The sequence below is a fragment of the Cynocephalus volans genome, chromosome 6 (assembly GCF_027409185.1).
Source record: "Cynocephalus volans isolate mCynVol1 chromosome 6, mCynVol1.pri, whole genome shotgun sequence".
In the NCBI taxonomy this organism is placed as follows: Eukaryota; Metazoa; Chordata; class Mammalia; order Dermoptera; family Cynocephalidae; genus Cynocephalus; species Cynocephalus volans.
Window position 1 is genome coordinate 57,316,442 of NC_084465.1, and position 26,286 is coordinate 57,342,727.

The following is a 26,286-nucleotide window of genomic DNA, read 5'->3' on the forward strand; positions in this document are numbered from 1 at the left end:
AAATCAAGAATCTAAATTCTTTATTCATCTCTTTACATTATATACTTCTTTAATGAATCATTTGCTGACATAGAATTTTTTAATTATTGTGGTGTTAATTTTAGTTATGCCATAAATCTACAAGTCAAAAAAAAATAGTGCAAAAAGGTATGACATTGAAATGTAAAAGCCTCCTTTGCTACCTCCAAGGCTTACTCTCCAGAATCAACTAGTATTAATTTTTGCTTTTTTTTTTTTTTTTTTTTTTTGTCGTTTTTTCGTGACCGGCACTCAGCCATTGAGTGCACCGGTCAGTCCTATATAGGATCCGAACCCGCGGCGGGAGCGTCGCCGCGCTGCCAGCGCAGCACTCTACCAAGTGCGCCACGGGCTCGGCCCTTAATTTTTGCTTTTAGTTTATCTTGTGGTGGTCATTATAACATCAAATAATAAGTTTTGATTTTTTTCAAAGGAAAGCCTCATATTATCACCTATTTTTATAAATAGGAATAGCTCTCTATGCTGTTTTATGGGGGGTTTATAAAATACTAATTCCCCCACCTCCACATTACTAAAGGCAAGAATGAAGATGGAATCTCAGAATGAGATTTGTACACATTCTTGGGTTCATTCCCATCCTTTCCTTCCTTACTACCCTCACCTGTAACCCTCAGCCTAAATTGGGACTACACTTTTCAATTAGACCTTTAGTCACCACTAAAAATGTTGGATTCCCAAGTCATCCACCAAGTAGTCCTCAAATGAAAGTGAGTGAGAGAACACCACCACCCATCTCTTCCCTCCCTTGCTGCACACTATAACTTTATTCTTCTTCATTTTTCTCCATAACACTTAGCATCTGTCTTACCATATATTTTATTTATTTGTGACCTTTACTAGAATACACACTCCATAAAGGAAGAATTTTTTCTATTTATTCATTCTGTATCTCCAGAGTCTAGAACATGCCTGAATTATAGTAGATGCTAACTAAGTAGTTGAATAATTTTTTTTCTTTTGCCTTATAGCTCTATAATCTGGGGAAATTCTGGCTCTTTATCTTCCAGACCATTAACTAGGTCCATTTCCACCCTCAACCCTCAACCAGTCCACTGAATTTTGAGTGTGGTAATTATCAATGAAATGTCTTCTTAAATCTTTCTTGGAAATAGTAAAAAGGAATTTTTAAGTTTTTTTATGTTTCCTGAATGAACTCTTTCCTATGAGATTCTTTGTTTGTTTCCTATTAGTTCACTTATGTTCTTCATGGGTGTTATTGCAAAAGTGTCTGGTTCAGCTCTTCAATCCACTCATATATATAGTGAATGTCTCCATTATTTATTTGCTTCCCTGTTAGTCTTCTCCTTTGAATGAGAGGAAATAGGACCGCAGACCTTGAGTGACCAAGTAAGGGCAGTTTTACTTTGATGGTAACAGATTTAGTGCATTTGAATCATGGTTGAGTAACATTGTACTTGTTTGTTTTCTCCTTTGCAACACTATTGTAGGAGAGGAGCATGACTTCCACTTCTACTCTTCTTTTGAAGGCCTTAGTTTTCACCCCTTCATTTGTAGAACATTCTCTGGCTTTAGCCTGAGGGGTAAAAGAGAGCCTCCCCCTACACCCTGTCTTCCCAGTGGAGATTAGGAGGGAATCCAGCTGTCCTATTTGTTCTCACTGAAGTTCTTTAATTATTTAAATATTATAGACAACCCACTGTTTTCTCAGCTCTTTGTTAATTCCTTCTCATTTCCTTTCTATCTTCTAGGAATTCTTCAACATACCAACTTAACATTACTGGTGCTCTTTCATATTTTCTGGAACTACTATACTTTCGATCGTTTAAAAAGTGAGACCTTTAGAGAGAGAAGATGAACATTTGTGTTCTCAGTACTCCTTTTGAAGAGGAACTGTGTGGCAGTCTTTGCTTAGAATTTGAGGTGACAAAAGACTTTTGTGCTAAAAACAGCAAGCAACTCAAAAAAGAATATCCTCTTTCCTGAAAGTTCTTTCAGTTACACCACGATCAGGAATGTCTTACAGGCTCTGGCTCCACAGGTTCCAGCCTCCTGACGTTTGGCATAGCTCTGCTCTTCCTACCAGCTCTTCTAGACAACTGTTCCTGCCGCTGTTTCTCTTACCAGAAATAGAAGCAGCAGGACTATCCTCCTAAAAGAGGTGGCCAGTAAAGCCATTTTACCCAACTGAAGAATTTCATTTTTTGCTATGCCTTGTTTTTTTATTTTGTTTTGTTTTTTTAACAAGTGAAGGAGATTTATATGTAAGTCTATATAGGCAAACTAGGGTTTTTTTTTGTTTTTGCTTTTTATAAGCTCCTGAGAGGTGGCCATTTTTTTTTTTTTTTAAATATCTAGTTTCAGCCAAAAGACTGATTAATATATGGGCCATCATGACCAAAAAAAAATGAAAAAAAGAAAATGACAAAAAAAAAAAAAATCCCTCCTAAATCCACTTTCATCACTAACATTCGGCTCATCAACATTCTAAAAAGTCACAAGTAATTATTATATATTACAAAATTTCATACACATTGGGAGCATTATCAAACACTAGAGACAAGCCTATAAATCTGTGTCCCTAAATCTATCTTGCCTGAGGCTACACACCAAAAGAGATAAAGTAAATCAATAAAAATAACAATAAAAATGCTTTTGTCACTAGTTAGAAAGCAAATGTTCAGTTTTTGTGTCAGAAAGCAAACCCAAAGAGAGAAACTGCATTGTAGAGATTTATTCAGTTAACAGACCAGCAAGAAGAGATAAAACTATAAACTCCTCTTGGCATCAAAAGTCTAGGCTTGGAGCCAGTGGATTATTAAGGTTATTTGGATCAGCACACATCTCTATAGCCTCCAGAGAGGACAGTTAATTTAAAAGCCATCCTCTGCACATAGATTTTTGGGTTGTCTAAGGTGCTTGTATGTTGTGGAGTATACTAACACTAATAAAGCAAACGCATTTCACAGGGCCTAGCCTCCAAAAGCCTGTAGTTTCAGGTTTAACCTAACTTTTTAAAATTACACATAGAAATGTTAAACTTGCAAAAGACAGGAAACTTTCCCCCGGCTAAAGTCTCTGTTGTAGATAAAGAATAGTAACACAGCAAAATTGTTGGCTCAAGGACAGATGTCCTTGGTGCAGATTAACCTAAAGTTGCTTTATTGTTATGTAAAAATACTGAGGAAACTGCTGTGGGAAAAGACAGTATTTGCTAAGAACAAGCTATTGTTGGTGGATCGACTTAACCTTTTGCAAATTGCATTATGGAATGTCACTTTGTTGTTTCACTGATGTTACCAGCCTCTATTGTTAAACTATACTTAGCCATAACTCCATCTATGTTCCTTTTCTGTAACTTTCTGGCCTGGAGAATAAATACTGAGAAAGAACCCCAGTTCATGGTTATTGTTCCAAGGAGGACTGACTCTCTCTTGAGGGCTACCTGGAAAATTAACCCCTTTGGGGCTTCTCACTGCTTAGAAGAAATGGGCTTCGAGTAATCCTTTGCATCTCTGTCACCTAGGGGGAGAGAGGTGACAAAGAGAGTGCAACAGTATGCGGTAGAGGTGGGGTGAAGTTTAGCGAATTTATAATTAAGGGAGCAAATATTCTCTCTTCCCTATAGCTTGGGGCTGCGTGTAGCTACCTCTCTAGTCCTTCTTCCCCAGACCTGGTAGGCGTTTAAGAATTAGGATGGTCACAAGCGAATATAGGTATAATGGTGATGCATCAGTAAAGAAAAAAATCATAGAAATTCTCCTTAGTCTTTTCAGGGAGTGACACAAGAAACCAATGTTCTATTTTACCCAGACTACAAAAGTAATAATATAGAGGGTTGTTTGCATATAAATATCAAACTAGAAAATAAAAATTCACATAAATTGAAGTACCAAAAAATGTTTAGCCTCTGTCCCTATCCTCCATGGCAAAATTGTTTACTCAATCTGAACATTTGAGGGCAATTTGACCCAGATTGTTACATCCTTTTTGGAAGATGCAGAGAGATTTACTTTTTCATGGATACATATAACAGTTTAGAAGTGGTGGTCATCCCCAGTATTTCATCTACCAAATCTCCTGGAACAGAAGCTCTCAGCTTCTATGCAGTGCTCTAAGTTTCCAACTCTGAATTCTGGATAATTCAGGAGTTTGAGAAATTGGCTTCTTGGTGGACAGGATTAGAAAAGATGCCTTTCTAGAGCTCAAAATTAGAATTGATCACGTTTTTCCTTACGGAAAAAAATAAATGAAAGTTAAAATAACATGTTACCGTTAATACTATTGATCAAGTGGCTTTAAATTGCTATCTCAGAACCCAACTATTTATGATATACCTACATAAAAAACAATGTGCAAGTAAACTTTAAAAGCCAAATCTACTTAAAATACTAAAATCATCTCTGCTGCTATTGCAACTTCAAAAGCACATCATATATTTAAAAATAATTTCTCATATAAATTTTTGGTTAATCTTCCTAACAACCCAATGTGCCTGAAAACATGTTATATTTATATTCCAAATGATGCCGTTGTAATGGAAGTGTAAATGACTTGTCCAGGTTCATCCAGACAATAGGTTATGACTTACTCTACTCAGCTAGCGAGACCCTCTATCTGCTCCCACATTCCCAACTCCTTCCATGCCCATCCATGTGTGTTGAAATTCTTATTATACTTCATATGCCCAGCTCAAATACTTCTGTTTTCATGAATATAGCTCAATACCCACCATTGATAATGATGTTTTTTTCCTTTGACCCCACAGCAGTTTATCTCTCTTCCAACCATGAGTAAACAGATTTGGAATCAGAAGATTTGGTTTGGGTTCTGCTTGGTAGTTTATCATGTGGGTGATCCTAACAACTAAACTGACCACAGTGACTACTTGAACAGAAGTTTCCTCAGTAGTATAACAGAGAAAATAGAACATATGCCCAGAAAATTATTTGTAAGTTTAATTTTGATAAAACAAGTAAGAAAGATTTATGTGAAACATAAAGCCCTATACAAAGTTACTTTTAATATAGATAGATTTAGATATAGATGTTCTTTCTTACATACAACTTTTATTTCCCCTATTTCTAGTTGAGGGAAGACTCCGTATCTAATGAATATTTGATTCTGTCATAGCACTCAGTGGTGCTTCATAACTAGGCATTTGATGCAAATTTATAAAATGTATGATCAAATGTGTAACTACATTAATCAAGGTAAGTTTCATAAAGTAGAATGTTCATCACTATCTGCTAAATGTGGAAGGCCAAAATCTGACCTCAGTCTACCTCCAACTTCATTGCCCATTTCTTCCTCACCCTCCAGCTAACCTAGATTTATTTCTGACTCCCTATATACATCCTGTACTTTTCTGGCTGCAGGTCCTGGCCCAAATCATTACCCTCTTTGGTTTTCTCTATATGTTGAAACACTACCCATCCTTACATACCCAGCTCAGATGCCATTTTCCCTATGGAGCTTTTCTTAATCTTACCCACTAGAAATGAGCACTCCCTCCTCTGAAGTCCATAATATCTGTTCATATTTCTCACAGATCTTATCATCTGGCTACATATTATGTTTCCTTGTATGTGTATTATCTAATCTAGTATATTTCACTCATATTGAGATCAGCATTCACGTTTCAGTCATCTTTATATTCCAGCAAACTGTATCGGAATGTCTTCCATACAGTAGATATTCAAATAATATCTACCTTTCATATAGTGGGTATACAAATAATATATGTGGCTTAAATTTCCAAATGCATGTTTCTGCCTTATAAATTGCCACCAAAACACTTCAAACCTATACATTTTGTAAGACGACCATCCATCATTTGAAGTCATTATTACTTCACATTCCTATCAAGTTAATATCTTTACCAACACTTAACAAGCTACATATATATAAACAAACTACTTATAATCTGATTTCTTTCAAAATTTGCATGTAGCATGTTCTTATGAATTGCAATTTTGTCAGTAAAAAATGACTTATTTAAAAAAGTAAAATACTCAATATGACTTTTTGTTAAAAAAAGTAAAAGACATTTTAGAAAAAAATGAATAATAGTTTAGAAAACAACTGAAGCCTGGCATATTTTAAAATCTATATCATTTTCATTTTTCCATGATCAGTAGCTAATTTAACATAAGAGTTACCAATGATCATCATTGTTATTATCATGACATAGATTTCATTTATAACAGGAGTGCACAAGCTTCATCTCTCAAGGATAATTCAATCATATAATCCTTCATTGCCTGCTGTCAGTTACTTCCTGGGCTCTTTGCAGACAGGATGCAAGGACAGCCCACTGACAACTGTCCTCCAGGCAGACTAAATGCTTTTTGTGCCTCCTCATCAGTAGTGGCTATCAGATCTCTTTAAGAAATGAACCTCTTCTTATATTCTCGTAGACCTTAAACCTCTTTATTCTTTATATTATTATCCCAACTTCACTGTGTTATTTCTTAACTACAGAGAATTTTAGTTTTTCTGCAGTTTTCTGTGTTTGGTCCCTTCTCTCTAAAGTGCCCTGAGATCTCTACCTATTAAAGTGATTCTTTATTCAGGGCCTGTAAGTGCTGAGATAATATTAACTGACTTGCTGAGAATTACTTTTCTATCCTCAATCTGAGTAAACAACCTTGTATGCATCTGTGTTACTACTGTCCCCTTTATGATTTGATGGGTCAGGAAGAATTAACCACATATAAGCCTAGTAATAATAAGGACTACCTAGACATAAGCCTTGTAGGTATAAACTGCAATCTTCTGTGAATATATCCAACAATGTTGAAACTACTCTAATGACTACTTCTTCTTGTGAACTGATTTATGCTTTTATTAATGACGCTCAGCTAAGGAGGAAAACATGCCTTCATTGGGTATATTGGAATCACTGGCAAGAAAAAGAGACGTGTAGATTGAAAAACTGTATTCAGTTTTATATTAAAATTGTATTTAGAATTTGAAAACATTGTCCACTTTTTTTCCTAACACAAATACATCCCAGTTAAGAATACTGGAATTTTGGTAGGTAGAAGCATCAATTTAAAATGTAAAGCAGTATCATTGTATGCTACATAAATAATGTGAATCTTACACATAAGAGTGAAATAAGTAGGTACTCAACATATTTCAATCAATTTACGTTTGTTTTATATGCCAAATTTTCAGAAATGTGGCAATATTTTGGGCTTATTACTGGAGAAAAAAATTAAGTTCTAATTTACAAATGGCAGAGAAGAAAAGAAAGAGGGAGGGAAAGAAAGATGGAAGGAAGGAAGGAATTAGAGGAAAACAATGTCATCCTACCATTTAAGTGATAAACTAAGAACCATTTGTGGAAGACAAGATATGGCAGAAGAGCATAGACTCAGTGAAAAAGTATACTCACCTCGGTTAAATGAGGATTGGGATTAAAACCACATAGGCTACAGACAGTAGTTTGACACTCAGTGCATGTGTTAAAATTGGCCTTTTCTGGAACATGCAACAGAAGTTCAGTGGCATTGCAAAGAGGACAGATGGTTCTAGGGAGACCTTGTAATGAAGTCTGTGCTGCAGATGGAGAAATTGGTGGTGGTTGCAGAGGTTTTGTTGTCCCTCTTTGGCTTACTGGTTTTGTAGATTGCTGATCTGAGGGCTTTGCTGAGCCAGGCTGGTGGGAAGGGGTTTTTGTTGGGACTGGCTGTTGAATAGAAAGCTTTGTTGGGCCTGGCTGTTGAGCTGAAGTCTTTCCTGGTCCAAGCTGCTGAGACAGAGACTTAGCTGACCCAGTCTGCTGAGCTGGAGTCTTTGTAGATGCAGGTGGCTTAGCTGGAGATTGCGGGCCAGGTTGCTGAGCTGTGGGTTTTGGTGTCCCCAGCTGCTGGGCTGGGGTCTTTGCTGGTCCTGGCTGCTGAGCTGGAGTCTTTCCAAGCCCAGGAGACTGAGCTATAGACTTTGGCCCAGGCTGTTGAGATGAAGGCTTTTCTGAGCCAGCCTGCTGAGCTGGAGGCTTGGCAGGCCCTAGGGGCTGAGCTGGAGGCTTTGTTGTTCCTGGTGGCTGGGCTGGGGGCTTCATTAGCCCTGGTTGTTGAGCTGGGGGCTTTGCAGGCCCAGGCTGTGGTTTTTCAGGTGCAGGCTTCTGGGCTGAAGGTTTTCCAGGACTTGCTTGCTGAACAGGTGGTTTGGATGGGCTTTGCAGTGAAGGTTTAATTGATTCTCCTCTTACTTCATCTGACTGTTTAGTCTGAGGCCTCGTTACCTCTCGTTGAAGTGGCAATTTTTCCTGGTCTGTCTGGGGAGTCGGGGTAGGCCCCTGAATTGTCTTTCCTGTACCTGGAGGTTGTGATTTGATTTTTTCTGGTTGCTGAGAAGTTATTGATTTGGGAGCTCCATCTTGCTGAACTGGTTCCCTAACAGGTCCTTGCTGCTTAGGAACTGACTTGGGTGATTGTTGTTGTGATGGAGGTTTTGTGATTGCTTCTAGTTTTCCTTGTTCTTTCTGAGTTACTTTTTGTTTCTTTGTAGTTTCTTCCTGTGATGCTTCAGAGTCTGATATCAAATCAAAAGGGTTGAATTTATTTACAACAGAGGAGACAGCACTTAAAGGGTTAACCTCTGACAGGAAGCCAGGCATCATACTAGACTTGTGCTCTTCCTTAAAATCAGTTCTGGACTTTGATTCTTTCAAGCTAATAGTGGAAGGACTCCTTCCAGGCAATTTCTGCTCTGACCTTAAAGTGTCTGTAGTTCTACTTTTACTGAGACCAGGCTGAACTGGATGCCCAGGGTCTGGCGGTTTTCCTGGTTGCTTTGGAGGATGACTACTATCCAATTCTTGCTTCCTAGAATAGTGAAAGAAAAATAAATGAAAATTATTTCAAATCAAAGTATATCAAAAAGCTATTGTTTTCTTATATCCTCCAAATTGTGAATGTGTAACTATAACTAGAGTCTATTTTTGCAGTATATTGTATGAGATCATAAAACTTTTAATTCCTGTGTTTCTTTCTTTAAATAGATAGAGATTTTCAACAAGGAGAGGAAGAAAAGAAAAAAAAAACAATAGTTGTTATGAATGATAACAAATTAACATACATAGTTATAAAATACTTATCATAAAAATAATTTACATTCACACTTAAAGGAATCTGAGTATACTTAAAACCTAATTAAATAGAGTTTAAAATTAAAACCCCAATAAATCAATGTAATGTCATATTATAATACATATGTAATCACAAGGTGTATATTTTTTATAAAAAGTATGGTCAAAGAAAGTTAGTCTCCTAATTACTAGCAGCATTGAAAAGTAAAAATATTCATTTTAAAATGTAGAAATTTGCTGAACCTTCCTTTTTTTTAACTTGATTTTGAGAATTTACATTAGTTATGTAAGGCACACAATGTGACATTAGGAGAGTTTCTGGTAATGGAAGTTACATGTTGTCTTTCCAGGATGCTGAGAAAATTGATAACCTATTCAATTTTATTCTATTCTACCTAGAAAGGTAATATTCATTAAATATCTTTATTAAACTTAATAGGATGAGAATTTATCCTATTATTACTGAGACATTCTTGAGAAACAACTCTGTCTTTCTTGTGGAAGACCAGTGTTATTTAATTATTTTTACTAATAAATAATTTTTAATATGAAATTTCTAAGAAGAGTAATAATTAATGCTTAAAGCATCTTAAAATATATTCTGGTATCCAAATAGTAAAAAGCCAGTTGTGATCCCACTTTTGAAAAGTACTGTTACTTTTCTCAGGTGAAGAACATACATAGTGATCTCTTAGTGTTTGCTACACCATTTATTATTGCCCTTGATAGATTATTTATATTCTTATTAGTTATTTACATCGTTATAAAATATAATAAGTAACTTTCAAGATTTCTTTTAATTCATAGACAAATATACAAGATGGATTGTTATAAATAGCTTTGGAAACATGATCAATTTTAAATGCCTATGGTTAAATAATTGTTTCTTATCAAAAATATATATTTAGCCAAAGTCATATTAAGTACATCCATTTTTTAAATAAAGCATTTTTTTTATAAAGTTGCATCTAAAAAATTTTTGCATTAGAATTATGGAGAAAATTAGACTACGAGAATTTTGCATGATACATTTAGCTTTTTAATTTTGGAAAAGGCATATTTCTCTTTAATTAAAAGAAACAAGGATTAAAAAACAGTGATTCAGTAGCACCTAAAATATGAGGTGATCACAATAAAGTACTACAGGTTCTAATTAGTTTTGTTATAATTTACCTGCTAGTGAACCAGACAACCAATTTGTAATTTTGTATCATTTAATACTTAATATGAGTTTTTCAAAACTTCCTTAATGACATAGAAATCTAAGTACAGATCAAGACATATGGAATAGTAGAAAGAAACAGGGAAGCATAATTTCTATATAGCAAAGACTCAGAAAGAAAGAAAATAATCTTTAAATGGCAATGTATGCACAAAGTGATATTCTGACAAAAGATGAATAAACAGAATTCTGATTTTTGGCAATTTCCTTCAGGAAAAAGTTTACCAAAAAATGTACATTTTACCATGTCATCTCTGAAGCCCTCACTTAAGCAGGGAACTAAAATTATTATTCTAGTTAATTCGAACAGCTCCAATATCATTTGAAATGCATTGCTATCTATTTCCATTTGGAGAAAGTAATTTTGAAAGTTTCTTTGTAGGCCTTCCTATGTGCTCCCTTCTATATGAAGGCAGAAGAGCTATAGTAAATAACTGAAAATAGATTATATTCAAAGAGGTACATCTTGACATTTTTCTTGAATTGTTCTTCCTTCAATTAACATAATGTACAATTCCTTTGAAGAGCAGATGCTTAAGAACTACTTTACAGATGTAAAATCCTGAAAGCAATTATTTAGGCATTTTATTGAATTAGTTTATTTGAGAGTCCTAAAAGTCTATCTTTAAACAAAGCACAAAAAAATCTTTTCTTGATTTTAATAAAATGTCCTCTCTTGAAAATACTATTAAACTTATTTAAACCATTGTTCGGTGATAATATTTTACTTCATCTAACATATGTGCAAAATAATAACAAACTTCATGAATAACAAATATTTGCAATAACAGTAAACACCTTGAGTAAAACACAAGGTACTTGCACCAGAAATTATAATTGCATGTATTTCCTACAAATAGAAGTTGTACTACATTATAGCATCCCTATCAGAAAATACCTATACTCATATAGCCATAAAGACTGCTCTACAATTTAAACTTAGCTTTAGTTGCTATAATTATGCAAATAGAAGTAAAACACAGAGATTCAAGAGCAGGAAATAGAAAGAAATTCATTAATGGAAGATCGATTAATACCAAACAAAAATGTAAACGTGTCTTAGCTAACTGCTCTTTTGGTGAGTTTTTGCTTAGTAAAAAGGTTGTTGTGTTAAAAAGAGAAATGACTAAAATGCAGTCTGTGCCTTGTATACTAGACTGGGAACTAGAGAGAGAAAGTATTTCACTTATCTTTGCATCACTAGAACCAAGTCTGGCAACTAGTAGATGAGCATTAATGTTTGATGAACTAATGAATAAATTGATGATTAACAATGAGTAAACCAATGAATGAACATATCAGGTTTTTGTTTTACTCTAGATTAATGTTTCTTGAATTCTTTTCCAATCAAATTCTTCTATAGGCCTTCTGAGATATAAATGGATACATTCCATATTCATCTTAGAACCTGGACTTGGCCTGCTGTTCTAGGAAGAAAAACAGTGTAGAGTTGTTAACATATTAGGGGAGGCCCAAAGGAGTACTAAAGGAAATAATCACTTCATCCAGAATTCTTGTAAAATATTCTACTAGTCAGAAAAGTTTTCCAGTAAAGCTCTACTCATATGATATATCTCTAGCTGTAAATAGAATAAGTAGGAGAAGTAATAAAATTGTATTTCTCTGGGTCTACAATGAATCAAAAATCCAGGAGCATTTCATTTGTAACCTGTCTTCTACTTCTAGCTTGTAACTAACCATATTTAATGCTACTTCCTTTTCATTGTACTATTGTCATCCCCAAATTAGAATTATTCTTTTATAGTGAGCAGAAAAATTATTTCAGCTAAAATTAAGTAAATATATATGCAAATATAGGAATGTAAAAGCAGTTGGAATGATAAAATATTTTTTTAAGTGTAACAAAATAGGCAATGACACTTAACAGTGCTGAGTCACATAAAATTTTATACTAGAAATATAGGCAACCTTAGAAATATCTATTTATTTTTATACATTATTTATATAAACGAATGAATATCTATTCATTTATCCTCTCATCCAGGATACTAGGACTTAGAGAAGCTAAGTGACTAATTCAAGGTCATAAAACTAATTAGTCACAGAAATCTGGTATTCTGACTCCTGGCTAGGGGGGAAGGGATAATTTCCACTCTATCACACTGACTTCTCCATATGTAAAAGAATATAAATACATCAAAATAACTCACAAGAATGTTAATTCAACATACAACTTGTCTGTAGCCATCACTGAAAGTGTCATCCATTTCTGGTAGTGATATTACCACTCTTTATATTTGTAGGATTCCTTTAAATTAAAAATCAAGCAAAAACATCCCTGTCGGTTTTTAAGTGATCTTCACAATGACTCTCTAAGACAAGTAAGACAGGTATTATTAGCCTTATGTAAAGGCAAGGAACCTGAGGCACATATTGGTTGAGAAGTGTATGTAATGAGTCAGTTAAAATCAATAGGATAAAAATGCAGGTCTTGGGGCTCTCAACCCTTATTTCTTAAAAGCAAAAAAGTCCCAACATGCCAATTAATACCACTTAAATGTTTAAAACTTCAAATAATTTAGATATACATTCCTATATATACTGAAATTAACATGATTCTAAAAGTCTAAATGATAAACCAAGTGTTTATTTGGTTATCGTACAAGGGGATAAAAACTTTATAAAAGTTATCTTTTATAGAAATCTTTCAGTAAAATATAAGCATATTGCAAACAGCAGAAACTAGTTGTTTATTTTTGAGTATTTGCATAAAGTTTTCACCCATAAATTTAGGCCACAGATTACCTACTAATAAAAACTCCACATGACAAAATTATCAATGGATAGTTTAAAAAGTATATTATCTGATAGAAATACTGAATAAAACAACAGTTTTTTGGTCTGAAATAATATTTTTCAGCTGCTCTTTGAAGGAGAAAAGTTAGGAATCTAGAAACCAAAATCATACTTTTCTTGGTATTTTTAACCAGCCTGCTAGACCTGTTGCTTGTGTCTCCTAGGAAAAATTATAGAAGATTTGGCATACACTTCTAAAAGGCTAATAAAAGTATTTTATTTTGTTATTACCCTATGAAAATACATCAAATTTTTTTCCAAGTCAAGTTTTCATCTAATAGAGGGAAAAAGTACACATAAACGTCACTATTTAAGGTGATGAATAAGAAAGACTTTATACCAAAGAAATAGCCCAATATACTTCAACCAGTAGTAGTTATTTCTTTTCAAGATAAGTAGGGTTTTTACCTGACAGATTTTTAGACATTTAAGATTTAAGATTTTATGTGGAAGTATCATCACTATCCATATGACATTTTACATCTCTCCTCTATTTAATTTAATATTATAATTATTTAACAAAGTTATATGCATATACTTATACGATAGTGACTAAGTTAAAAATATATATTTTTATGTACTAGAGGATAAGAATCTACAACTATATATCCAGGTCTTTCTTATGCCAATTTCTCGAATGAAAATTGTAGGTTCCTTGCATTTGTCATAAAGCAGGAATTCAGAACCACGGACAGAGAACTGTTCGCTGCTGGAGGGTGCAAAGTTTAAGGTTTGTTTACAATAATAAAGGCAAGGCAGGCACAGTGATTATACCCTCTTAGTACGCTAATTAGAAAACAACTAATTTATTGGGGTGAAGGAAAATGGAGAGTTAGAGAGGGAAATGAATATGTTAATATTACCGGTTAGCTCGTACAATTGCCTGTGGAAGTTATCATTTGAATTTTAAGGTAATACAAATTCACATGCTTTTCCGTAAACTGAAAGCCACTTTTGCATAAAAATGTAGCAGTGGTTTAAAAAATAGCATATGCTAATTCAGAAATACATGTATAGCACCTGCTCTGCTCTGACCAAACCATCTGTTTAATGTCACAACATATTTTAGGGTCCCTCACTGAATATAAAAGGTATATTCATTTTATACCTTCTATCCAAACAGCTTCTGTTCTCCTCTGGAGGTAAGGTGGGAAGAGAGAACAAATCACCTCCAAGGGGATTAACGGTATTGTTACAGAAATATTTAGACATCATTCAAGGAGAAAAAGACCCCGAAATGCCCCAGGAGAAGGTTTAAACAGAGACAGGTAAACACCCAGTTCTATCTATTTCCCAACACATCCGTGTGGTATTAATGGAAGACTTCCAGATTAGTAAAACGCTGGAGGGCGTCTCTCCACGCCATCCTAGAGGGAAAAGGTTCCAAAAGGCCAAAAATCACAACCTAAAATCACAGTACCGAGAAGGCAACCCTCGACTATCCCACCACAAACTCTACAATGCATCGTTTTTATTCCGCCCATCAAAAGGCTTATGATCCCTTTATAGCACCCCATTAGGGAGAATAAAATGAACGGAGGCGACATATATGTACTGCTGTGCTGGCACATACGGACTGGTACATATGTGCACGGGAAGCTGTACATATATGCACGGACATATACATCATGCTGTGCGTGCCTGTGCATGGAAGGCGACTCCGCAGCAGCCGGGGGACCGCTTCCCTTGGGCAGTCCCTGCGCCCTTGACATGACAGCAGCGATCTGTCTCCTCTCCTCTTCGCTCAGCTGGCTCAGATCCGCCTCCATGCCGGCCGGGATCACGGTGTGCAAGGGGCTCCCCGCCCCGCCGGCCCCTCCTCCGGCCGCCGCCGCCGCCGCCAGTCCTTCGGGGAGCCCTTCCCCTTCCAAGCTCGCCTCGTTGCCCATGGCTCAGGGGGACTCGGGGACCGCCGCGCTTCCTCCCTGCGCTGCGTCCCGATGGAGAAGCCCGCGGCCACAGGAGCAACCGGAGCCCGGGTCCGCCGCGAGGCGTGCTCGGGACGGCCACCGCTGCACTGAACACCAGGAGGGGATTAGTCCCGCTCGCAGGTGACGCCCGCGGTCGGTGCCTCCTCCATGTTGGACAGCGCCAGGCAACCTTTGCAGAAGACGCCTCCCGGACGCCGCCTCAGCGCCCCGAGCCGGGGAGAAGCAGATCTGAGCGGGGCCAGTCGGGCGCCGTCCGCCCCTCCCACCGCGCCCCGCCTCCTCGTCCGCGCCCTGGCAGTGCGCACGCGCGTCTCGGAACAGGTGATGGCCGCGCCCCACGCCCAGCCCACTCTGCGTCGCTCTGTGTCCTCCTCACGCTCAGCACCGACTTAAAGGAGCCCAGCGAGAGCGCCCCCCAAAACAGGGGCGAAACAGCCGAGGTTTTTTTCAGGCATATTTCAGGATGCCTAAACTTTAGTTTTAGCAGACTAGATGCCAGACTAGAGGCGGGAAGGAGCAGGAGGGGAAATGTCTGTTTCTAGCTTTGGCTCCTGGGATTTGTAGTTTCAATTATTATTATTGTTATTATTATTATTTTTTAAGGGAGGGTTTTAAAGAGTTTGCACTTTTCTAGGAAAGAGTGCAAGTAACTGAAAATTAACAAGACAGGTCCCTGATACTTCTTAGGCAAATTTCCCAAAAGGTGCTAAAAATGGCCCTTTTAATTTAAAACCTTTCCAGAACAATTATAGTAAAACTATTAAAGATGATACAACATCAGTAAGCAGGTAAGATTTTGAATGCTTATAACTTGTGTTGTTCCATAAAGGGACTATACAAAAGTAACGAATTATAGGGAAGTGTGGACTTAGGGTACTGTAATAAAACCCAGATTGTAGATATTAAAATGTTCCTCCCTCCCCATTTTTTTATATCAAGAAACGTGGACAGAAAAACTCCCAAACAGACACACAGTTGTTTACAAACAGCAGAGATATAACTAAAAACCACTTTTTCAGACCCACTCCCCATTTCTCCCTCCCACCCCTCCCACACACTTTTCTTGCTACTGCATTTCTTAGAGGGAGCTATTATAGGTAAGCACTAGATCTGTAGCCCCAATTTTGCTACCTACTTTCCTCACAATGTGGAATTAATGTCTCAACTTTTGAGGTTAAAGAAAATCAAAAATTATTTTGGAAAACGAAAAGCTACATTGGAAATGAATAAAAACAGAAATGCAAACAGAAATGGATAAATTGCTCAGAAAGTAAGCTTCCAAGTTTTTGCAATAATCATTATACATAGTTTGTTACTGTGCCTTCCACTTGTATTAAAACTAAAAAGTTGCACAGTTATAAAAATGTGTGACTACATTTACTGCTTTTAAAAATAGTAATCAGATGAAGTCACATTACTCATTGAGTTCCTGCAAAAACCTTGCATAAACTTTGATTCTCTCATACTAAGAAGTGACTTCCAAAGTCAAAACTGCAAGGATCATTCATTCAAATACAGACTAATATGGTGGGAATATTAAATAGATTGTGCAAACAAGATATGTGGTGATGGCACTTGGGAAGTATTTTGGTTGTTGACTTCATAAAATGATTTTGCCCTTGATATCTATATAAATGACTTTTGAATATGTTTCTTTTATCAAACCTCTAAGCTTAAGGTTGCTTTTGTTTGGGAGGTATTTTTGATCTAAAGAGAAACACTAGAGCAGAGTGCAGGTGCAGTCTTTACATGTGAATTCTCAGAAATATAAAGCAGAAGTATAAAGAGTTAAATGCTGAGGATAACATTATGGATTTTTTCCTTGCTTACCCGGAAAAATATCTTAATTAGTTTCATTCTGCAAACAAACTAATGGTGCTATATTCAAAATATTTTTTTTCTCTCTGTTTGTTCCATAGTTACCATGATGATCATTTATTTGAATTCAGATTTAATTTAACAAGCTGATAGTTCAGATCTAATTCACTCATCTCAATAGGTTGGTCATGAAAGAAATCAGTTTCTGAAAAACCTCTACAGTTAGATACCATTATGTCCTTGTAAAATGACTTCTCAACTCCAGAGTATCACATTGTTACCTTTTGTGTAAATTGTGTCTCACTTTCCCAGGTAGTTTCTATTGTAGTAGATAAGAACCAACGTAAATATGATTGCTAACAACTAAACACGGTTAAACTATGATCCATTGGAATGGAGTGGCTCAGTCTACCCATGTCCTTACGGGTACCATTCAACCTAAGATAAAATCAAAAGACCAGCTTGTGCGTGACCATATGTACAATACTTAAATTAAGGACTTTTCAAAAATCGAAGTTAAAATAGCCTTCAAATAAGGAAATATGTTTAGTTTACTAGTTTTCAAACACCTACAATTAAATTTTTAAAATAAAATTTAGTTGAGCCTATTTAACTAAAAATAATAGCATATATTTATTAAACTCTACTCAGCAGCAATACCCTATATATTGGAGTATTTTTAAAATGCTCATTTGTCCCTATTAAAACCATTATCATAATAATGTTAGTGAGTGTTTTGTAAAGTAGGCCCTTTCATAATCTAAATTTAAGAGTTTAAATACATTACTTTCTGGAAAATAATTTGGCAATAGTTATCAAGAGCCTTAAAAATGTTCGTAATCTGTGATACACTTCTGGATTTCAGTCTTAAAGAAATAATTTGAATTACAAAAATGGTTTGGTGAAAAAGGTGTTCATTGCAGTATTATTTGTGATAACGATAAAGTCATTACTACTTCAATAAAGAAGAAAAGAGAAGTAAAATCTCGTACTACTAGGTGATAGTATTTTATGAAAATATTTATTGAAAATAATGCTTATGAGGAGTTCATTATAACATAGGAGAAATTTCACAAATTATATGTATGAAAGCATAGGATGTAAATTTTCATAAAGTTATGCAATCATAAATATGCAAACACTAAAATAAAAAATTAAACCAGCAAAATTCATAGAAGTAAAACCCAGAAAACAAACCAAGCAAATAAAACAACCAGCAAAGCCTATACTTTTAATGAGAAATCCATAGGTAATCTTTTTCTTTTTATTTTTTTATAATTTCCAAATTTTCCAAAGTGAATTTGTAATTTTTTTCCTGGTATAAGAACACCAATAATTATTACTAATCATGTGTAAGTAACAACAAAAATAATGAAATCTATTATGCTAGAGAACCAAAATGCTAACATCTTTTATAACAAATGCCCTCTCGCAGTTAAGAAGGAGTAGGAAAAAATGGCATGTTATGTACCATTACTGTTTTTGTGTGAGGTGATGAGTGAGTGATAAAACTAGAACTATTCTTATTCTTTCTATGTTTAAAAGTCAATGCGTTTTTGTGTATGTGTAGATGTATATATTTTTGTTTGTGTAAATAAAGACAACATGGCTTACAATTTTTATAGGGGTGTATATACAGATTTTTTAAAAATGTTCCTTCTCTAATGGAAGGTGAGAGAGAATTGCGTTCATTTGGTGGAGCAAGAACCAGCAGTGGCTTAAGGTCCAACACTTGTTTTTTTGTTATGGTTGAGCTGCTTCTGAATTGCTGCTCTCATCCATTTTTGTTAGCTCTACTTTAAAGTGGGATTTACAGCTAGAGCGAAGGAAATTCAAGTGAGATTACAGTTGATTAAGAACTAGCTTCTCAATTTTGAGAGAAAAACATGAGAAATGTTTCAGAAAAGTTTAATAAATTTATTTTTGATTTCTGATGTCTTAAACGTCAGGGAATTTATTTTGTTTTATAGTTATTCCAATGTAAATCTGTGAATTAAATAAAAGAGAAAGTCAGTTTTATTTAAAATATGTTCTTATAAACATGTGATGTATAAAATATTAACTAATAAAATTAGTTTCTTTGTCACTTTACAATATTTACTTTGTAAATTGATTCATATAATAAGTCATGAGATTATAACTTAGATGATCATCATTATTTGTTTACCCATTTTATAAATGAACTTTGGAATTTAGAACCTACTCTGGAGAGACCAGTGGAGTGCATGAAGGTGGGAGAAGCGATGATGAGAGAAAGAATGAACTGCTCTAACTGTTTCAAGCCCTAGGTGCTTCCAGGCTGGAGCTGCTGAGTGCATGGAATAGGAACTGGCAAAAGCTGCAGCTGTGCCTTACATATAAAGTTGCTTGGAGGCGGCAGGGGAGAAGAGAGCCTTGGTGGCTCCTGGGCCAGCAAGACCATGAATAGGGTTCCCACGGACCCACATAGGATTGAAAGTCACAACAACTGAAAAAAATGAGTAACTAAGAAGCCGGTTAGTCATCTCAAGGGACCAGTGCACAGCCCACTCCATGGGAAGTGTTTGGAGCATGAGCAGTGGGGGATATGGGCCCACCAGGAGAATACTGGGGCACAGCATGGACAGCTGATCTGCCCCCAAATCAGTGTAGGACCACTTAGTGTAGACTGGTCAGGAATATAGAACTGCAGGGGGTGAAGTTTGCTGAAAAGACTCAGGCCCAGGCAGAGTTTCTACACAACCCCAGTGTACCAGATCTCATGAGTCCTGGAAGGACCTAGAAAGTCAACCATTAAAGCCTGAGCTACACAAAAAGCCTTCCCCAGGGAATCAGCAGCAAAGCAACAATTTAGCTCAATCACACAGCTCAAGTTCTGGTCCGCACAAGAAGTTCCCCCGTTTTAGAAGTAAGCAAAGGAGAACAAATTAGTTCTAGCACAGAGTTTAAGTGGTAGGAACAGCAAGTAATCCAACATTGAACTGGAAAAAAACCCAAAATACCCAAAGACCAGAGATGAAGTTTGATATTAACTAGTAAAGGTCTGGTATCACCAAAGAACACCTATAAAACCTAGAATGACTGGAATTCCCCTGGGCCACCAAGCCAGGGATGAGGGACAGCTGGAGGCCTCAGCCGTGCCCCCAACACCTGCAACTAGCCCAGCAATGACCATTGAGCAACTGCAGGAAGTGCCCCCAGCTCTCCTGAGACAGGGCAGTGTGGGGCTGATAGTCTCGGTCACGCCCCACTAACATCCCCAACCAGCCCAGCATCGACCACCAAGCCACCACAGGAAGTGACCCAGGCTCCTAAGTTGGGGAGGTGGCAGGGGGGTGGCAAGGGCTTTAGCCACACCCCCTTCACATCTGCACCCAGCCCAGCAATGACCACGACACTGCAGGAAGTCCCCTGGTCTCCCCTGCAGGAATGAGGGGGGTGACATATGCCTCACCCCTGCCCCTCCTCTTTCCTTCTCCCACCCATTTTTCTTCCCCCTTCCCCTCTCCCCCTCCCTACCAACTGCTCTGCAACAGCATCATAGAATGTAAAAGAATAATATTAATAAATAAGTAAATATTAAATCAATCAATCAATCAATAAATAAATAAGAACCTACTCTGTAGAAAATGAGGACATGTATACAAGTCTTTGTCTTCATAATTTTTTTTTTTGTCTGACATTGTATAATTTAAATTCTAGCTCTGCCATGTTATAGCTATTTGAATGGTAAGTCACTGACTTTTCACATCTTGAGGTTCCTCAACAGTAAATATAGAGAAAATAATACCATTACTTCTCAGTGTTGCCATGACAGTTAAATGAGAAAAAGATGTGAATGCACTTGTATAGTATTAACTATACTATCAGAATGTGGTAGTTATATTGTTAATACTGGTCCCCAATGAATCACATCTCTCTGTGTTCACTACACTTTACAGTTGGACTGCCATACTTCTGGAACTGAACTCCTGCCTATTTTATTTTTTTTATCAAAAGAAGAGGGTGGAGTATTGTTTATCTTCCCAGACTAGCCTTCTATTTTGGCCCTCTTGTATTCTGAGACCTTCATGCTCTGAAGAAGTCCAAGGAGGTGAGACCACATGGGTAGAGAAGCCCAGCTCCACCAGACTCCAGCCACCTCAGCTTAGGCCTTGATGAGGCCCCTTAGAGCACCCTGCCCTAGCTGTGCTACCTGCAGGCTACAGTCACATCAGTGAACCAGGTGAGTCCAGCAGAAGAACTCCACAATCAACCCAAAGGGTCACAAGAAGAAAGAAGAAGAGGGAGGAGGAGGAGGGGAAGGAAAATCAGAGTTTAGTTAAGCTGTAAAACTGATATTCCAGTTTTTGCACATTAAGATTATGCATGATGTTTCAAAGTTACCTTTTCACTCTTTCACTTCTAGTGACTGTTTTCCCATTGACTATCCAGTTGAACTTGAGTTATTTGTTCAAAATTTCCAGATACCACCCTTCTAAACTATAAAGTGGATAAGAGCCCACTTATCCTGAATACTAACATGCTTGTTTCATGAAAGTCTCAAACAAGAAAATACATGTGAAAACAATTTTAAAACTATGTAACACTACCCAAATATAAAGATAAATTTAAAAAAATGAAAAACTTACCCATGAGAGTTTTTCTGTGGGATACCAATGTTTTTGTTTGAGAACCTGCAGGGGAGGTGGGTAACACTCTTAAGGTCCTACCCAAGACGGTGGCTAGACTATAGGTTTAGAGATCCCTGGTTGAAACAGTTGGGATCAGAGGTTCAAAAATATTTGTGGGATTTTACAAAGTTAATATACTATACATTATATGACAGTGCCTGTAATGTATATCCAGTAAATCCTGTTAATAGTCACAGTAACTTCTAAAGGAGTTGAGATCACATCAACTAGAGGATACTTAGTTTTACCAAGACTGGTGATGGATTGGAGTTGAGATATTTTAAAAGTAGGAGGTTGGGCTTATATAAACTACTCCACGAAATAGAGAACAGTTTGAATTGGTAGGGTAGCATGGATTGGAGGACACAAGTAGAGAAATTTAGAAGGGAAGGAGGGGAACCGATGTCACTTAATTTGGAAAGGGGAAATGGAAATGTACTCACTGCTAGTTCCATTGGCAAATGTGGCCGAGAGTACTTTGTCAGTGAGATGAGACTCCAAGATGTTTTCTGTGGAATGTGTGATGTAAAACCCAGCTTTGTCTTTCTCATACAAATGCCAGGAAAGTCCACATTACTAAGGTGTTTCTACATTATGGTGGTTAATTTTATGTATCAACTTGACTACGTCACAGGGTGCCCAGATATTTGGCTAAATATTATTTCTAGGTGTATCTATAGGGTGTTTCTGAATGAGATTAGTGTTTGAATTGATGAACTCAATTGCCTTCTCCAATGTGGGCAGACATGATCTAATCCATCGATAGCCTGAGTAAAACAAAAGGCAGAGGAAGGGAGAATTCATCCCTTTCTGCCTGATTGCTTGAGCTGGAACATCAGCCTTCCTCTGCCCTTTGACTGGGATTTACATCACCTACTTCCCTGGTTCTAAGGTCTTTGGATTTGGATTTTATTATATGTATATAATCTCCATCCTGTTGTTTGTGTTTCTTTGGAGAACACTGACTAATGAATGCATGAATTCTTTGAGAGTCGATATGGATGAAGGGTGAGGGCTCTGAGTTTTATATACAAGTTGATAAATGTTAAAAATATAGGCAAACAAATATAATGTGTATACACAGGAACTAAGGGACAAAGGACATCTGACATTTGTGTTTCAGTCGCTAAAGTGCAAGGATTAATTATGGTTTTCAGAGAGCCCCATAATTTTCCCACATGCCAATTTCAAGCTAATAGACAGATCTTTGGGCATTTCCATCCTGTATACAAGCAGAAAAAAACAGAACAAGAACAGGTGAATTTAAGTAAGAATGTGTAAAGTGCAATTGGAAAAAAATTACAAATTACTCAAACAGTTGTTAAAACTCCGACAAGATATTACATTTATCTGTAGACAGTTTGAAAAATATCAATATCTGGACCTCACCTCAAACTAATTAAATCAGAATCTTGAGAGAAGGGGGAAGCTTTAGTATTTTTTTAAAGCTCCCATGATAATCATAATATACAGCTTAGATTGAGAAGCACTGCTTTGAAAGGGTAGTGAATTTTGATGTCAGGATTACAAGACCAAAGACAAGGGAAAGGCACTTGAGAGTCAGTGCACTTTTCTTTGAAGCTGCAGTCAAAGGCATCAGCAACATAGTTGCCATCATTAGAAATTATTTTTAAAGAAAAAGGTAGAAGATACAGATTTACCTTGTTCAAAATAGTAGTATGTCTGCATATGGTGTACAATTCTGGGGACTGCATTTTGCAAAATGGGAAATAGAGCTAGAGAAGCACAGCAAATTAAAGAAGAGGTATCAATCACTTCATTCTAGATGATTGAAGAGGGGAATCTAGAAATAGTAGAGACTCTCACTGAGGAATGTCAATATGAAAATTCACTCAAATCTGGTAAACTAAAACTAACTTTTTTTTTTTTGATACATGGAAAAGTCATGTTCTATAAAAACGAAACAAAACAAATATTAGGATCTAATACATTTAACTATTTGTTTATATCCCATATTGGGATGAAAGATACTCTTTGCTAGCAAGTTTTCTCCCCTTTGGGGCAAGTAACTTAACAACAGTTTCCGATTTCTCTTGCAGTTAGTTATGTGTGGCCTTGTGACCAAGTTCCATCTGATGAAAATGAAGCACTTCCAGGACTGGCACAGAGGAGCTCTGGTGTGTGCAACTCTGACATTGATGGGGATGAAAACCACAGGTTCACTCCAGAGGCTCCATGGGTGTAAGATGGCAGAGCCATTGAGTGGGAACCATCAGGAGGGTAACCATGTGTGGAATTCTGTCTTCCCCTCCTAAAATAACCTTCTTTGAACAGTTTTGTAAATGAGGGCATATGTTTGTGCCATAGTATATTTTTGTTTCTTGGTCTTTTTGTTAAAGTAGTCAGTGTTAGCATCACTGAATCCGAGGTAGCAGGAGGTACTTCCTTACAAGAGAAATTAACATTAACAATATACATCATCTCTTTTTCCATTCCACGTTAGTGATCCTGGTTCCATTTTTCTTTGGAACCAGCAGGATGGGTAATTCTAGGTGCCTCATTGACTCCCAAACATGCCATGCTCACCTCTACTCCACTTCTGCTCTTCCTCAACCTGGAAGGATTGTCCACTTGCCTCTATCTATCCATGCCTTTCTTAAGGCCAAGCTCAAGGCCCATCCACCATAGTAAGACCTTGCCCTATTCTTAAGCCACTATTATTCTCTATTATTATTTGAGAATCTTATTATTCATTTGGCATTCATTTAAATATGGTCTTGCTTTATTTGCTTAATGATTTTCAGTACTAAGTTTTTAGAGTGATGCAAAATATTGTTATTTCTCTTGCAATCCTATAAGTATCTAGTGCACAGAGTGAATAGTCAAACAGACATGACTTAGTGAGAAGTCTTCACTTTGTTTTTTTTATTTTTTTTATTATTTTTTTTTTAAATTTTATTTTGTTGATATACATTGTGGCTGATTATTGCTCCCCATCACCAAAACCTCCCTCCCTTCTCCCACCCCCTTCCCCCCCACCAATGTGAGAAGTCTTCACTTTAAAATGTTAAATGTGAACAATGTGAATTAACCTTTTAACAAGGTTAAAAATGTGAATAATGCAAAAAATGCATTAGATTATTTTGTAGAGAACAACTACAAGGGGGAAATAAGAGAATGCTTTCACTGAGATTAAGGAATTCTCTTCCATAATGATACAATTTTCATCCCATAAATATTGTATTATATTTAATATATTACTGAGTCCCTCTGTTAAGTATTTACTCTATTTTTATTTCAATTAATCCTTCTGACAGTCTTACCATGTAACTATTCTTTTGTCCATTTTATAAATGAAAAAATAGAGGTTCAGAAAAGTTATTTAAATTTCTGAAGGTCACTTAACTAGTAAATAACAAGAGAAAGTTCAAACTTAGCCCAACATAAATCTAAAACCTGCTGTTTTCTCTCATATTAAAATGCCTTCAATTTCTAATTGGAAAAGACATTCCTGCTAAAGAACTTATAGATTCATTGGATACTCTTGTGGTCACTCTGTACTTCTTTTGGTCACTTTCAGAGCTTGATAACACATTAAGTATGTTGGAAATATACATACTTTCTTTAACAAGCTATACAAAAAAGTACTAATAGTTAGAAAATAATGTGTAGTATTTTAGTAATATAAGAAATTTCCATGCAGCTGAACAGAAGAAAAAAGATAAAAAATATTGAAAAAATTGCGATAAAAAATTCTTAACTAGTCTGATTTTATATGCTAATTCATTAAGAACTTTATCATTATCAATTTATCATGTTTTATTTCCATATAGAACTAGGTGTCTTTGCCTTATATCACAGCACAAGAATTTTATCATTCATCATTTCAGGAGCCATTTCGGGAATGTTTAATTTTTTCTAATCAAGCTCTAGATTTACTAAGTTAGTTATTGATGAGTAAGCCAGGAATGGAAAGGATTTTATATAATTCTGCCTGAGGTTTCCCATGTCTTCCCCCACTCAACTTACTGCTCACATAAGAAGATCAGTGTCTGCTGTTGGCTGATGGTCCATAACCTGCCTGTAATAATAATACTTCATGTTTTCTAAAAGCCTTCACTGCAGGGCTCTCAAACTTTTGAAAACCAACAGCAATGAAATACTGTTGTAACCACTGCAGGTCTGTGGCACAAATGGTTAAGTTGCAGAAATTAAGCAATGAGCCAGTCTCCTGCAGAACTCTTCAGTCGTTTATATTTGCCACTAGAAAAGTTTAATTTTTCACACATTTTATTCTCATCCTGCTTTTCATAAAGCCAAAGACATATCAATCACAGATTTAAAATCTGAGCCCTTCAAGGAAAAAAAAATTAATTGCATCAGTCTAATAAATGACACCCCCAGATAGATAATCACGGTCGTTTATTGATTTTCTTGAAATTCTTGGAAGCAGTGGCTATTTTTAATCACAGATAGTAAAAGACTCAAAGAGAAGCTGTTTAAGATATTTTCTGCAGAGGAAAAGCTCTTTCTGAAGAGAACAATATACTTTCTTTTTAGTCATCATGTATGTTTCGTTGCGTTCTCATAGGCATCCTGAGGAAAGGCAAATTGAATTGTCTGGTGCCAGAAGCACAGCCACAACTTACAGCTCACCAAGTGGCTGTAGGTGGCCAAGAAGCCAGTCTTGGAACTACAAGTTTATGGAAAAATAGAATTAAAAGATAATGCGAATCTTTCCATGAACTTCTTGAAGTACCCTCATATCTCACTTCCCTGCCTGCCTGA

The 26,286-nt window shown here is 36.3% G+C and overlaps 1 protein-coding gene across 1 annotated transcript in view; it reads right to left on the reverse strand.

Moving 5' to 3' along the window:
* Nucleotides 1-15,025, reverse strand: part of PCLO (piccolo presynaptic cytomatrix protein) — a 413,878-nt gene extending 398,853 nt beyond the window's left edge. The window contains exons 1-2 of the mRNA XM_063099452.1: nucleotides 14,778-15,025; nucleotides 7,400-8,834 (exon numbers count right to left, since the gene is read on the reverse strand). Of these exons, the coding sequence (XP_062955522.1) occupies nucleotides 7,400-8,834; nucleotides 14,778-15,025 (1,683 nt within the window). The remainder of the gene's footprint in view (nucleotides 1-7,399; nucleotides 8,835-14,777) is intronic.
* Nucleotides 15,026-26,286: the final 11,261 nt, after the last annotated feature.